General features: G+C 43.4%; 1 protein-coding gene across 2 annotated transcripts; it reads right to left on the reverse strand.

Moving 5' to 3' along the window:
• Nucleotides 1–1,960: 1,960 nt before the first annotated feature.
• On the reverse strand, nt 1,961–10,473 carry lcp2b (lymphocyte cytosolic protein 2b). Of its 2 annotated transcripts, none has more exons than XM_071411582.1 (16): nt 9,932–10,473; nt 9,332–9,394; nt 8,960–9,006; nt 8,197–8,259; nt 8,052–8,080; nt 7,902–7,945; nt 7,479–7,674; nt 7,087–7,187; nt 6,777–6,843; nt 6,124–6,222; nt 5,747–5,828; nt 5,405–5,483; nt 4,740–4,814; nt 4,498–4,647; nt 3,332–3,482; nt 1,961–2,674 (listed from the first exon to the last, which is right to left on the reverse strand). In XM_071411582.1, the coding sequence occupies exons 1-15, from the start codon at nt 10,007–10,009 to the stop codon at nt 3,360–3,362; spliced, it is 1,296 nt and encodes a 431-aa protein (XP_071267683.1). In that variant the 5' UTR covers nt 10,010–10,473; the 3' UTR covers nt 1,961–2,674; nt 3,332–3,359. The 2 variants fall into 2 exon arrangements, with proteins under 2 accessions (XP_071267683.1, XP_071267682.1); XM_071411581.1 differs by having other exon boundaries at nt 6,124–6,225.
• Between the last annotated feature and the right edge of the window lie 4,922 nt (nt 10,474–15,395).

Consider the following 15,395-nt stretch of genomic DNA (forward strand, 5'->3'; position numbering starts at 1 on the left):
TAAAAGCCAGATCAATACCAGTGGGCTGGACAGACCATAATATTGTGACCATAACCATGAACACCAAGGTTCCAAAGAAACCCCCTAGGATTGTGGTCAAAATACATTTTAAAACATTTAATCATGAGCTATTTCTAAATGATTTGGCTGCTGTACCCTGGGAGCTGATTTATCTAGAGGATGATTTAAATCACGCTACAGAATGTTTTATTGATTTGCTCACTGAGGTAATGGACCATCATGCCCCTATAAGAAAGAGTATAGTTGGTGCCCGTCCATCTCCATGGATTGATGATGAACTGGGTGAGGCTTTTTCTCAAAGAAATATGGCAAAAGTCAAAATTAGAAATTGATTAACAGAATTATAGAACATTACGTAATTATGCAGTTAAATTGAATCGAAAGAAAATAAAGTTATTTTACAACAATGCTTTTATTGATTGTAAAAATGATTCTAAAAAGGTATGGAACACAGTTAAGGGCTTACTTGGTACATCTATCTCATCATGCCCATCTAGTGTGGAGGTTGACGGGAGAATAATAACAAAACCAGTTGATATTGCCAATCATTTTGCAGATTTTTTTACAAAGAAAATTAAATTACTGAGCAATAATGTAAACATACATTCTTCCAAACAAGCTATTGTCCAATGGATTGATGATCATATTATGAGCAACAAGATCTGCTCTTTTAGTCTGCAAACGGTGTCAGTGGAGGAGGTGTTAAACCTATTTAAGTCTTTACCTGATGGTAAATCTACAGGTTATGGTCTTATGGACAATTTTTTGCTTCGCTGTCCTGCTCCCCAGATTGCAGTTCCACTGAGATACATATTTAATTGGTCACTGGAAAAGGGGATGTTTGTAAATGTATGGAAGCATGCGAAACTGCAAAGAACCCATTACTCCTGCCAATAGTCGACCAATTAGTCTACTCCCTACACTCAGTAAGATATTGGAGGGTATTGTGAGTAGACAAATGTAGGAGTACATGGAAAAGAATGATCTGATTACAGCCAATCAGCATGCTTATCGCAAAAACCATTCCACTACCACTGCATTGGTTGACATGACTGACCAGTGGCTCAATGCTATGGATAATGGCAAGTTTGTGGGTGTACTATTTTTACATTTCAATGCAGCATTTGATTTAGTGGATCATGAAATAATCTTGACAAAATTAATGCATTATGGTTTTAAGGAGGTAGCATTGAATTGGGTGCAGTCATATATCTAACTGACAGGAAACAGTCCACCTATATCAATGGTTCATTTTCTTCCCCTCATGAGTTAAACTGTGGAATACCGCAGGGCAGCTGCCTTGGGCCACTTCTTTATTTAATATATACCAACGACCTTCCCTATACCTTAGTTGAAACTCAAGCTACTATACTTGCAGATGATACTACAATTTATGCAGCAAGACAATCAGTTCAACAGGTACAGCAAGCTTTACAAGGAGATTTGGAGAATATCAGGGAGTGGGTTTGCCAAAACAAACTTGTTTTAAACACCAAGAAAACCAAAGTTATGTTGGTCTGTTCAACTAGGAAAAGGCCAAAACAGCATGGGATACAATTAAGTATGGGAGGAGTACAAATTGAAGAAGTGGCAGAAACCAAACTATTGGGAGTGCAGCTAGACAACTGCTTATCATGGTCGTCTCAAATAACTAATCTATGTAAAAAATAAAAATAATTAAAACAGCATGCATAATCAGAAGGATAGCTAAATATTTACCAGGAAAAATTCTTCAGCAAATAACACAAGCATTAATTGAGAGTCAGGTGAACTACTGTTCTGTGGTCTGGGGAAATGCATCATCAAGTGAAGTCAGGAGGCTGCAGAATTCACAGAACAAAGCAGCAAGGATTGTTTTTCCCATGCTTAAGGTGGAGATATGGTTCTTCTGTTGCAGTCATGCGCAGTGTTCTTGGTTGGTCATGAATCGACAAGATAATTGAAAAAAACATGCTTATTTTATTTCATAATATACATAATTTAAAACGGCCAAGTTCTATTCACAACGTCATTCAGTTGGTAAGAGACAGACATTCCGTAAATACTAGGAATAGATTGTCCACCATCTATGCGTTATCCAGACAGAAAAGAGAAATAGGCAAAATAACATTTCGATTTAGAGCAATAAAGAAATGGAATAAATTAACTGAGCAAACTAGAAACCTGTCAATATATAAATGTAAACATAATTTTAAAACTATTTAAATATAATACATAGAAATGTTGTAAGACTATAGTAGATGAAGAATCACTATTTTTTAGATTGAGTATTTATTGGGTCATTATGTTAGTATATTATGTATGTTTGTAATAGTATGTGTTATATGTGAAACTGTGTTCGTATTATAAATTGTATTTTAATGTTTAAGGACTCTTGGAAGATTAGTCCAAATGGGGACAAAATTTTATCCAAATCAAATCAAAAATCAAAATCAATCTTTACCAGCTACTTTATACACTTGTTTTCTTCCCTTTATTTAACCAGGAAAGTCATTGAGAACACACACAGTGTCTCCTGTGCTGCTGGTTCTGGTCAGAGTGGTGCAGGGTGCAGCAGGCAGCACTGGCTCTGTGCTCCAGGTCCTCTCTCCATGTCTATGAGCAGCAGAGGGGTGTGTGTGTGGTGTTCTATCATCTTCACTCCTGGGAAACTCTGCATGATCAACACAGCAGCAACAGCATAGAATGGAAAGGCCCATTGGTTAGTTTATGATGTATTGGCATTTATTGTCATGAATCATTCCCTGGAGGCAGCTCGGCAGAGTAGTCACACTGCTAACCCAAATGCCTAACCCTAACCTTAAATTAAGACCCCCAAAAATAACAAATGTATCATAACATTCTATGATATAGCCAATTTTGACTTTGCAGCTACCCTATCTAGAGGAAAAATACTCTGTTCTGCCTCCAAGACAATATTCATGACAATAAACGGCAACCTGCGATGTGTTAAAGATCCAATACAGCGTTTTATCTCCATATCAAATCATTTCTGGGTAACAATTTAAGTACCTTACTGTGATTGTTTTCAATTAAAATGGTCAAAAGAAACAAAAATAGCTTCTTATCAAAGAGAAATTCACATACATTTTTTTCTGTTTCATGATCACAACCTAAAAATGACAGGTATATTTTAAAGGTCCAGTATAATAAGTACAACTTCACTACATTTAACTTACGACATGCAACTTCACACACACACACACACACACACACACACACACACACACACACACACACACACACACACACACACACACACACACACACACACACACACACACACACACGCACACGCACACATACGCACACAGTGTCTCCTGTGCTGCTGGTTCTGGTCAGAGTGGTGCAGGGTGCAGCAGGCAGCACTGGCTCTGTGCTCCAGTTCCATTCTCCATGTCTATGAGCAGCAGAGGGGTGTGTGTGTGGTGTTCTATAATCTCCTCCACGCCTGAAAAACTCTGCAGCAGCAGCACAGCAGCAACACAGATTTGAAAGAGCCATTGGTTAGTTTATGATGTGTTAGCGGGTTGGCATTTATTGTCATGAACTCTCCAGAGTGGTCAAAGCCTCAGTCATAAAATCAGAATTTAACCACCTAATGCCTAACCCTAACTTTAAATTAAGACCAAAAAGCAAATTTTTGTTTTCATACATTTTTATGATATAGACAAATTTGACTTTGCAGCTGGCCCGTCTAGCGGGAATCGCTCAGTTCTGCCTCCAAGGCAAGATTCATGACAATAAACGTCAACCTGTGATATGTTAAAAAATCCAATGCAGCCGTTTTTCTCTCAATATCAACATTTCTGGGTAACAGTGAAGTACCTTACTGTGATTGTTTTCAATTAAAATGGTTGAAAGAAACCAAAAATTGCTTCTTTAGCAAAGAGCAATTTCTCAAGAAAGAATTTAGCTTGGACTGTCTGGGAGTGGTCTGAGTGTGGAGGGGAAAACTAAAAACTATATTTTATTGGCAAAGAGGTTTTGAACTATTTTTTTATTGGTCTATTAACTAATTTACTGCCTGGTGGTCACCAAGCAAGCCAAAACTCCCGCAAAAAAACATCCCACAAAAACCTCAGGTGGCCTTTTCAAACAGGTCATACACGAAAATGGCATAATTTTCACAATTTCAACATTGAAATATATATAAAACACAGGAAAATCGTATTTTTTTCCTGAGTCCCAGATCTGTTTGTAAACTGTAAGCTAATTTAGATAAAAGTGCCTGCTAGCTAGATGACCAATGTTTTTAATTGCATTTGCATGCTAAGCTGAAATTCTGTGGCCTGGCTGGTCTAGTGGTAATGGCGCCGGCACATAGTGTGGGCAAAGGTTTTAATCCCTTTGACACAACCTCTATCTTTCCCCACTGTCATCCCCTCTCCATCTGTTCAATAAAATCATGGGGAAAAGTCAAATTCTTGTTTGTGAGTGAATCCTGACAGAGCAGAGAGGAGGCTGTTTGTTTACCTCGCTACCCATGAGGCCGGTGCCCAGGTGGTATGTGTTGCCTTGGTGACGTATCTGGATGTTGTAGACCTTGCCTTGGTTCAGCACCATGAGGGTGTAGGGCTGCTCAGAAGAACCCTTGGAACTGTCCCTCACCAGAAACGCTCCATCCTGAAACACACACAGCTACGTTGATACACACACTGTGTGTGTGTGAATGCTCGTGTGTTATTGAAGCCTACGAGGGTTTGGGGATTCCTGACCTTGTTAACCCATCTGAGAGATGCTTCAGCCTGGCCTCTGGTCACCAGTCCTCCATACCACTCAGGATCAATGCCCTGCACACAGCAGGGAACAGCAACAGACCAACAGTGTTAGAATGCAAAGAAATAAAGAGAAAACCCATTGTGTCTAGATCCACATGGTGGTTGGGCAGGAACAACTAGCAGGCTGCTCAAAAACAAGAGTAAAACAGCACTCTAGACCGCACACACCGGTTTCCTCTTGTGTGAGTTTTTACACTTGTTTTTGAGTGCTGTTAAGTTCTTAGGCACGGTACCTACGAGGTGTTTCTGCATGGTTGTGTTTGGTAGGTTTTGTGTGTGGACCCTAAGAGCGTTTCGCTACACTCGCAATAACATCTGCTAACCATGTGTATGTGACCAATAAAATGTGATTGGATTTGAAGAGAAGTGTGGTCATGACCCTAGTGTTTGTATACTGCAACAGTGCCATCTGTTGGCCAGTGACACTAACTACATACACTTGATCATTCTCATTAAAACGTAGGAGTTTTCCGCAAATCTTTATTACATGTATAATATTGTATGTTGATATGTAAATAACGTTTGAAAAGTAGTATGGCTGGTATGGATTGCATAAATGCTCTGCTGGTGTAAAACTACTGGTGTTTGATTGATCTGCTCACCTTCCCTGTGCCTGGCATTGTGTTGGGGACCATTAAAGGAGGTGGGTAAGAAGGATCAGGAGGTTTACTGGAGCTGGATCTGTTGGTAGAGAAGATATGCTAGTACAACATGTTAGGAGAATTGGCTCCATCTTCATCTCAATAGTCCAAAGTGAATTATTCTCTTCGAATTCTCACTCTGAATTTACTGAAGGAACATGAACCGGTAAAAACTACATTATTTTAATTGTTTTCATCAAGACTGTCTTTCAATAGAAAAACCAAGTTGGGGAAGAAGCACCTTCAGACTGTTGAGTTACAGCCAAGGGGTTAATGGGAATGGAGAGGTCTGGGTTAGGCTACCTATAGTCTGGTGGCTTTGGGCCCTTTAGTTGAGGTGGCTTCACTATGGCGGGCTGGGGAGAGCTGAATGGACTGCCCTCTCCTGGACACCGTGGGTAGTCACCAAACAGACAAGAAAAACAGAAGTCAGGCAAAACATTGCATTCTCAACCTACTAGTCCAACAGTAGCCGTAATTAATCTGTTCGTACGGCAGCTTACCTTTCTTTGTCTTTGCAAGGCAACTTTAGTATATAGCATAAGGGGTTCTCAACACATTGACAATGACTTTCTAATTGCCCCTTGGGGATTAATATTTCATTGAATTGAAAAGACTTGACCTGAATAAACAGACTAGGAGGCTAAATCAACAGGACAACAGACAGTTGGCATAGTTACTTGTAGGAGTTGTTTTGGTGTTTGTGTGATGATGTTGTTTCTTGGTGGGAGCGGGATGTCCAGGCTTCTTGCTTCGGTCGACCAGAGGGACAGAAGGGCCTGCTGGGGATGGGGGAGGAAGATGTGTCTCAAACGAACCACTAATAAGCATTCAAAGAAGTGATCTGGTGATGTTGCTTTAATTGAACTAAGGAAAAAACATTGAATTAGATTAGGCCAAGACAGCTCTAGTCATTTTAATTCTATGGTTTTACCTACCCTAGTTGAATGCCACCTCATAGAATGCATTGATTGTCCCAGTAGGTAGGAGTGTCGGCTAAATGACTCAAATGTCATCTGTCCTGATTTTCTGTCCTCATCTTACATCTGTGAGCTTAATCTACCTCTAACCCAGTGTTTCCCAAACTCGGTCCTGGGCCCCCCGGGTACACATTTTGTTTTTTGCCCTAGCACTACACAGCTGATTCAAATAACCAACTCATCATCAAGCTTTTATTATTTGAGCAGCGGTGTAGTGCTAGGGCAAAAACCAAACCGTTCCTTATTTTCCATGGTGCTGATCACAACAGAATAGTCCTGCTCTTTACAATATCAACACAAGCAGCTAAGAGACAGACCGTATGATCTCTGATAACATGGCCAGAGTGACTTACATTTGCCTGCAGCTTTGAATGGCCTCTGAGGGGAGGGGTCTAGTCTGGATGTGGGAGGTCTGGCCAGCTAGAGGGAGCGAGAGAAAGAGAGTGAGGGGAAGAGAGAGTGACAGAGAGCAGGCGAGAGTTGGAAACTTAATTAACAATGATTGATCTCAGAAAGAGAGGAGGATGGTAACATGAAAGAAAGAGCGGATGAAAAGGTTAAAGGTCAGTGGTATGAAAAGATGGGGGCTGTAAAGAAGACAGGATGAGAAGAGGAGAAAAATAGGGATTGTGTAATGAAGACTATGATGAAGAAGACACTCACTGTGTTATGGCTGGTGGCCAGGGCTTGAGGACCAGGGCGCTGGTGTGGTCTCGGAGTCCTTCCATTAGGAAGAGTTACTGACGGACCTCCACGCACAGAATCTACACACACACACACACACACACACACACACACACACACACACACACACACACACACACACACACACACACACACACACACACACACACACACACACACACACACACACACACACACACACACACACACACACACACACACACACACACACACACACACACACACACACACACACACACACACACACACACACACACACACACACACACACACACACAGCCGAGCTATAGTACCTACAGTATGTATTTCCTAAAGACAGTCAGTAATGGTTAATTGTACATCTTCTGTACCTATATAGTCACTGTTCCCTAGGGGCTTGGGGAGATTGAGGAGGCGGGGGATCTCCTCTGTAGCTGAGGGAGGAGGCTCATAGTCACCATCACTCTCCTCTTCCTCCTCTCCCTCTGCAGGTGGCAGGCGGTCAGACAAGGCACAGATATAACTGTCGTCCTCGTCAGGGTTCTCATAGTCGTTATCACTCATATCCTGACAGACCAGGAGAGGAGAGGAAATGTGGCGAGGGGAGCGGAGGGGAGGAGAGAGGAGGGGAGGAGAGGTGGGTAATTACAGGTTGTTGATTAGTGATATGGTTTTGGACAATGGTCTTCTGTTGATGATGTTAAGCTACATTTCTACATTGTGTGGATGGATGTGTGGCTTGGTAGCAATGTCATGTCAAAGTGAGAGTGTTTCACAGTACACGACACACTCACAAACGTTTCTGAATCCCAGGCTTCATCTTCCTCTTGTACAAAATCTACAGAGAGAAAACCAATCATACAATGAAGAGAGGGTGGGAGACGTTTCTCCTGAGATATAGTAGCTGTGGGTCTGGAGCCGTGGTACTGTACAGTTCTGTTTACCTTGTTGATGGCTCTTAGGTTCCCTTGATCTGGTGAAGACATGAGGAACATGGCTGTGAAGTGTTTCTCTACTGTCCTGTCATACAGCAGAGATGAGTTCTCATGGTGGAAATGTATGCTAGGCTAGTAGATTAGCATTTCTTACCTCTGACTGAACCCCTTCTCCTCTTCACTCCTGTTGATCTCTCTACAGATCTTAGTGATGACTCTAGAGAATTTATTAAAATCATTGAGTAACACAATGTTATCAAATTCGGTACTTTTTCTCGCCCATCTCAGCCCCCGCTTTCTTGTTTCCTCTCTCTCTCTCTGGCACACTGGCACACACACACAGGCACACCATCATGCTGTCTTTCTCTCTCTCTCTCTCTCTCTCTCTCTCTCTCTCTCTCTCTCTCTCTCTCTCTCTCTCTCTCTCTCTCTCTCTCTCTCTCTCTCTCTCTCTCACACACACACAGGCACACAGGCACACCATCATGCTGTCTCTCTCTCTCTCTCTCTCTCTCTCTCTCTCTCTCTCTCTCTCTCTCTCTCTCTCTCTCACACTCTCTCTCACACTCTCTCATGCTGTCTTGCTCTCTCTCTCTCTCTGCCTTTTCATTAGAAGATTCAACAGGTTATTTCCAGCTACACGTCCTCCAGCATCACATAGACCACATATGGTAACCACATCACAGTTATTAAAAGTCACTGACATATACAGCACTACAACAGCCACACACACACTCATGTCCAAACCAACTGTATTTGAATGTGGGTGTCCATTTCCACTATCTGTAACAGCCAGATTAAATGGTCCCAGTAAAAGATTTTCAAGGAGGTTTGTGTGTGGTAGAGGAGACCAGAGTTGCTTCACAAGGGTTACTTTATCTGATTATGAAATTAAATAGTTTTGACTTTAGACTTACGGAATATGAATGGTGGGAAACTTCTGAAGGTCGCCATCTTTCATCTTCTGTAACGGTACAGTGACAGCATAGATCATTAAATAAAATGAAGGAACCATCTTAGTTGTATCACAGTATACATGAGCAGCTGCACCCACACACACACATGCTCAATAACAACAAACCCCCTCACACAAATTAACACCCACACAACCCCTCACACACACACACACACACACACACACACACACACACACACACACACACACACACACACACACACACACACACACACACACACACACACACACACACACACACACACACACACACACACACACACACACACACACACACACACACACACACACACACACACACACACACACTTACCAGAAAGCGTGCTCCGTTCATGCTGGTCTTCATCACCACTTTGTCACAGCTGGACAGCCTCAGCTGAGAACGTCACAACACACCAGAGATGTCACACACCAGGACAGAGGTCACGCTCACTTTCTTAATGCATGCAAATGAGCTGGGTCTGAGCGCTGATCCAGGACCAGTTTTGGCTTTTAGATTATAATGAATGGACCAGGAGGACCTGGTCCTAGATCAGCAGTCCTACTGATTTGAGGTTAGAGCTTTGGGCCAGTAACCGAAAGGTTGCTGGATTGAATCCCCGAGTTGACAAGGTAAAAATCTGTCGTTCTGCCCCTGAGAAGGCAGTTAACCCATTGTTCCCCGGTAGGCCGTCATTGTAAATAAGAATATGTTCTTATCTGACTTGCCTAGTTAAATAAAATAAATAAATACAATACTCTGAGAGGCATCATAGGCCCTGATCTGTTTCATATCAGCTGCTGGCATTCATATGGGCAATTCAGTACTAAATCAAAATCACAAGAAAGATGAGAATTGAATGCTGATGAATCAATGATGTTAAGAGCTGCATTATCTACAGAAGAACACGGGTCATGAAGTGTCCACGCTCACCCTCTTCATATAGTCGGCTAGACTACGTGCGTTCCACCCCATCACCTCTGACCTGGAGGGAACACTCTCAAAACTCATCGTCTTCTTCTGTCCAAAGCTTTCCAAAGTTTTGTCTTAGTAAGCCTTGAGTCCAAGGCTCTTCTTCTAGATCCAAGGCTCTTCTTCTAGATCCAAGGCTCTTCTGTTGGTAAAGTCCAAGGCTCTTGTCTTAGTAGGTCCAATGTTTTTGTCTTAGTATGGTCCACGGTTTTTAGTAAAGTCCAAGGCTTTTCTCAAGTGTGAGTAAGGTCCAGGGCTTTGGCTCTCCTCCTAGACAATTCACACAAGGGAATCAGATCCACACTCCAGGAAACCTCAGTGAATGTAGACAGGAGTTAACAGTAAGTCTCCTCTCTTTAGTCTCGTGATGGGCCTTAGCTGCTACACCATGCTCATCCTTTTAGCCAATAATGTGGAGAGATAAATACTTAGCATTAGTTTACTGGCGATGGCTCTGTTTCTACAGGCCTCCCTGGTGTCTCTGTAACTGTGAGGAGACAGTGTGGACTTAAGTTTGTCACCCACTGCCTTTCCTGTCACAAGCAGTCAAAAGAGGAAGTCTTGTAGGCCACAGAGGATGTAAAGAAGAGAAGAAAGAGTTTTGTCCCAAATGGCCCACTATCAGTCCTGGACCAAAGTAGTTTCCTATATAGCAAATAGGGTGCCATTTGGAACGCAACCCTAGAGCTAGCCTGCTTCACTGTGTAGGCCTGTAGACAGGCCATCTCTATACTTAGCCACTCAACATCAGCTTCTAAATGTATCACTACCCACGTGACTTTAAATGTTATATCAATATGCCTTAAACCAGGCCTGTACTAAGGTCATTGTATTTGACACTGATCTGGTCCTTTATCGTATGGTCCTCTCTCTCTGCATCAGACCGGCTGCTCTGTGTAGATCTACCATGAGATCTAATATGTGTTTTCAAACAGACACCTAGCTACAGTTGCTAGTTTCACTCTCATTGGACCCTCCTCTTGTAAGATTGTTTAGGACAGAAAGACAGTTTGCGCCTCCTTTACTGTATAGTAGGTTGAGTTTAATATCTGCCCAGCAACAGTTATTATTAGATGATATGTGATTGTGTCCTAAGTCTACGGCTGCGTTTAGACAGGCAGATGTCTTATTCATGCTGCTGCCTGTTATTCAGCCTGTTTGATTTGAAGCCACAAACACACACAAATAGAATGACAATTGTATGCAGCTCTAAACCTCACAGGATGTTCTTCACACTCCAATATGGTGGCCAAACGGTCCACTTGGATCATGGCATTTCAATTGGAATATCTATTTTACTGCATTTCTATGAACATGATCCAGGCCTGCAGACTGTTGTGATGGCACAGATAGCCAGCCCACCATCCAACCCACTACTGAATCTGGTATCTCACACCAAGGTGAGAGAGGAGGGTAGAGGGGAGGTGGTGGGGAGAGAGGAGCGTAGAGGGGAGGTGGTGGGGAGAGAGGAGGGTAGAGGGGAGGTGGTGGGGTGAGAGGAGCGTAGAGGGGAGGTGGTGGGGAGAGAGGAGGGAAGGCTGATCAGGGCTGTCTGGGTATGAAGACAGCCATACCCCTGGGGGGTCCTAACAAAGCCTGCCCTCCAGCCTCCAGTCTCCATCATATTGAGAGACATTCCTTCATACAGAGGTTGCAGCTGAATGGCACACATTACCTGTACCGTGAACTGCATTCAACCAGGGCCTGGCTCTGACTAAAAGTAGTGCACTGTATAGGAAATAAGGTGTGTGAAACCTAAGTAAGTTGAAAACAACAGATAGCCTCTAGAGAACAGTGTTCCAGTGTGTTGGTTGGTTGAGCCCCAGGGCCTCTAGAGAACAGTGTTCCAGTGTGTTGGTTGAGCCCCAGGGCCTCTAGAGAACAGTGTTCCAGTGTGTTGGTTGGTTGAGCCCCAGGGCCTCTAGAGAACAGTGTTCCAGTGTGTTGGTTGAGCCCCAGGGCCTCTAGAGAACAGTGTTCCAGTGTGTTGGTTGGTTGAGCCCCAGGGCCTCTAGAGAACAGTGTTCCAGTGTGTTGGTTGGTTGAGCCCCAGGGCCTCTAGAGAACAGTGTTCCAGTGTGTTGGTTGGTTGAGCCCCAGGGCCTCTAGAGAACAGTGTTCCAGTGTGTTGGTTGAGCCCCAGGGCCTCTAGAGAACAGTGTTCCAGTGTGTTGGTTGAGCCCCAGGGCCTCTAGAGAACAGTGTTCCAGTGTGTTGGTTGAGCCCCAGGGCCTCTAGAGAACAGTGTTCCAGTTTGTTGATTGGTTGAGCCCCAGGGCCTCTAGAGAACAGTGTTCCAGTGTGTTGGTTGAGCCCCAGGGCCTCTAGAGAACAGTGTTCCAGTGTGTTGGTTGAGCCCCAGGGCCTCTAGAGAACAGTGTTCCAGTGTGTTGGTTGGTTGAGCCCCAGGGCCTCTAGAGAACAGTGTTCCAGTGTGTTGGTTGAGCCCCAGGGCCTCTAGAGAACAGTGTTCCAGTGTGTTGGTTGAGCCCCAGGGCCTCTAGAGAACAGTGTTCCAGTGTGTTGGTTGAGCCCCAGGGCCTCTAGAGAACAGTGTTCCAGTGTGTTGGTTGGTTGAGCCCCAGGGCCTCTAGAGAACAGTGTTCCAGTGTGTTGGTTGAGCCCCAGGGCCTCTAGAGAACAGTGTTCCAGTGTGTTGGTTGAGCCCCAGGGCCTCTAGAGAACAGTGTTCCAGTGTGTTGGTTGAGCCCCAGGGCCTCTAGAGAACAGTGTTCCAGTGTGTTGGTTGAGCCCCAGGGCCTCTAGAGAACAGTGTTCCAGTGTGTTGGTTTGGTTGAGCCCCAGGGCCTCTAGAGAACAGTGTTCCAGTGTGTTGGTTGAGCCCCAGGGCCTCTAGAGAACAGTGTTCCAGTGTGTTGGTTTGGTTGAGCCCCAGGGCCTCTAGAGAACAGTGTTCCAGTGTGTTGGTTGGTTGAGCCCCAGGGCCTCTAGAGAACAGTGTTCCAGTGTGTTGGTTGGTTGAGCCCCAGGGCCTCTAGAGTACAGTGTTCCAGTGTGTTGGTTGGTTGAGCCCCAGGGCCTCTAGAGAACAGTGTTCCAGTGTGTTGGTTGGTTGAGCCCCAGGGCCTCTAGATCGACAGGCCCACAATACACATTAAATTATGATGTGTAGCCTAAACGTGCAGCCATTTCTAGATGTGAAATGGGTCCTTGCATGGATACATATCCCTAACAACATGATATGGTTGTTGGCTCAACATTTAAATGTATGCATTTAAGTTAGGTCTTTAACCTGGATAGACACAGATGTATTGTGTATGAACATAGCCTATATTCCCATACAAAATATATAGTAGGCTACAGTGTGTATTGTTCCTACAGGGATACACTTGGTTGGCACTTCAGGGTAGGCCTATTCTCTATACCAACTTATATGTCATAATATATTTCTTTAGAAATAATAGACAGTATTTACAGTGCATTCGGAAAATATTCAGACCCCTTGACTTTCTCCACAGACTTTCTCCACAATAGTAAGTTGAGACCCCGACTGAGATCCTCATTTTTAAAAAGTAATAATTGGTTTGGGGCCCCCTAGAGGCCGGGGGCCCTAAGCGACTGCTTATGTCGCATATGCCTGGAACCGGCCCTGCGATTAGCAAGTATTAAAACAATACAATGAGATCTGAATAGGTGTTATAGTAACCCCTTATCAATGGCAGAGGCGTGTATTCATGGATGCCAAATGAAGCCAGGCTTCCCCCCAAAAATGGTCCAAGAAAAAATGTATAAAATATGTATCATTCCTCTCTCTCTGTTTCATCATGTTCCTTAAATTCGCAAGAGGCTGAATGTAAGTCACCGGAGAAAGCATTCTAGCGAGCGAAACAGTGCCCTCTGTCTCTGTATGTGTGTCCATCTATCTGATGGCTGTCTGGTCCAAAAGAGTATGACATTGTTGCCGCCCGTAGAATTTGGTGTCACTCCTATCAAATCGCATTGAGAGTATGTGTCATTGACAGAAACAACTTGAATTGTTGCGTCTCGTTGTGTTGTTGTTGTCCGGTGGCTAGCTAGCTAGCTAAATTTAGCCATTTCCTAAATTAGCCATTGATGGAGATAGAGATCTGAACTTGTGGTTTTACTTTATTCTCCGTACTGGCCAATGATTATAACGGTGATTCTGATCCAACCATTAATTCAAACATTGTTGTGCCCCTGGCCTGAGAGGATGGAAGTTCGATATGTAGCTAGACGTAGAAGGCTAATGTTAACTAGCTAATGTTGCCCATGAATGGTAGTTAGGCTAGCAAACAAGCATTTTAGCCAGGTAGCCTAGGACAACAAGAAATAAAAGTGTGTACTGTATGACAGAGTGATAGACTGTTTCATCAACATGAAAGAGAGGAGGATTGCATTCTTTACAAGTAGGGTGAGTCAACATGTTTTTTTCTACTTGCACGAATGCGCACACATGCACACACACACGCAAACAGATATCAGAACCATGGACATCCACATCATAGTTATCTTATGTTGATTGGACTAAATTGCTTTTTTGATATCTGATGATAGATGATGTTGAAATGTTGAAGTTGAAAGGATACTGGAATAGTGGAGGCAGCTCCTGTTTTCTTTGCAACTTGAGGTAACTCTCTGTGGTTCTAAATCAGTAGTTGTTTAGTGGTCCAAACATGTCAGAAACATGACCTTGTTTGACCATGCTGTAGGTCATGTAACTGTTTGTTACATGCAGTATGTTTTGTGGACTTCACCAGACAGAGGTTGCTCTCCGGTTTGGTGATGAAGCCAAGGTGTGGTTGAATTTATTCTGACATATGAACTAACAGGTTATAGAGCAAACAACGCAATGATCACAACACATAGGTTGTAATATGTTGTTTTCTTCTGGCTTCCCCAGTGATTTGACCCACACACCGCTACTGGAAAAACATTCAATGTTACCAGGATACATTCTTTTTAACCTTGATTTAACCAGGCAAGTCAGTTAAGAACACATTCTTATTGAGGTTGACGGTCTACCCCAGGCCAATTGTGCACCGCCCTATGGGACTCCCAATCACAGCCAGTTGTAATACAGCCTGGAATCAAACCAGGGTCTGCAGTGACACCTCTAGCACTGAGTTACAGTGCCTTAGACCGCTGTGCCACTCAGCAGCCCCTTGGGAACATCCATATTGTGGGTGTTTGTTAACAAAGAAGTATACGGGCAATACATTTATCTCTAATTATTAGACAAGTTTTTGACCTAGTTTTCAATACTACAGGGATATCAGGCTTGTAGCTGTATTAATTATGATTCATGACTTGTCTGAACTATAGGTGTGAATGTGCTGATTTAACTTCTGTCTTCCTCTACTGGGCCAAACTGTCTGCAAATACCCACTATTGCCATGATCATTACATCCACTCAAGAATCATGTAGTATTTCATAATTAAATGT

Source organism: Salvelinus alpinus, chromosome 7 (assembly GCF_045679555.1).
Source record: "Salvelinus alpinus chromosome 7, SLU_Salpinus.1, whole genome shotgun sequence".
NCBI classification, from domain to species: Eukaryota; Metazoa; Chordata; class Actinopteri; order Salmoniformes; family Salmonidae; genus Salvelinus; species Salvelinus alpinus.

Coding starts and splice junctions, on each gene's coding strand:
- lcp2b (XM_071411581.1), bottom strand. CDS start 10,009: ATGAGTTTTGAGAGTGTTCCCTCCAGGTCAGAGGTGATGGGGTGGAAC. Junction 9,007..9,331: donor TGAACGGAGCACGCTTTCTG/GTAAGTGTGTGT, acceptor GTACCGTTACAG/AAGATGAAAGATGGCGACCT. Junction 6,844..7,086: donor TGGCCACCAGCCATAACACA/GTGAGTGTCTTC, acceptor CGCTCCCTCTAG/CTGGCCAGACCTCCCACATC.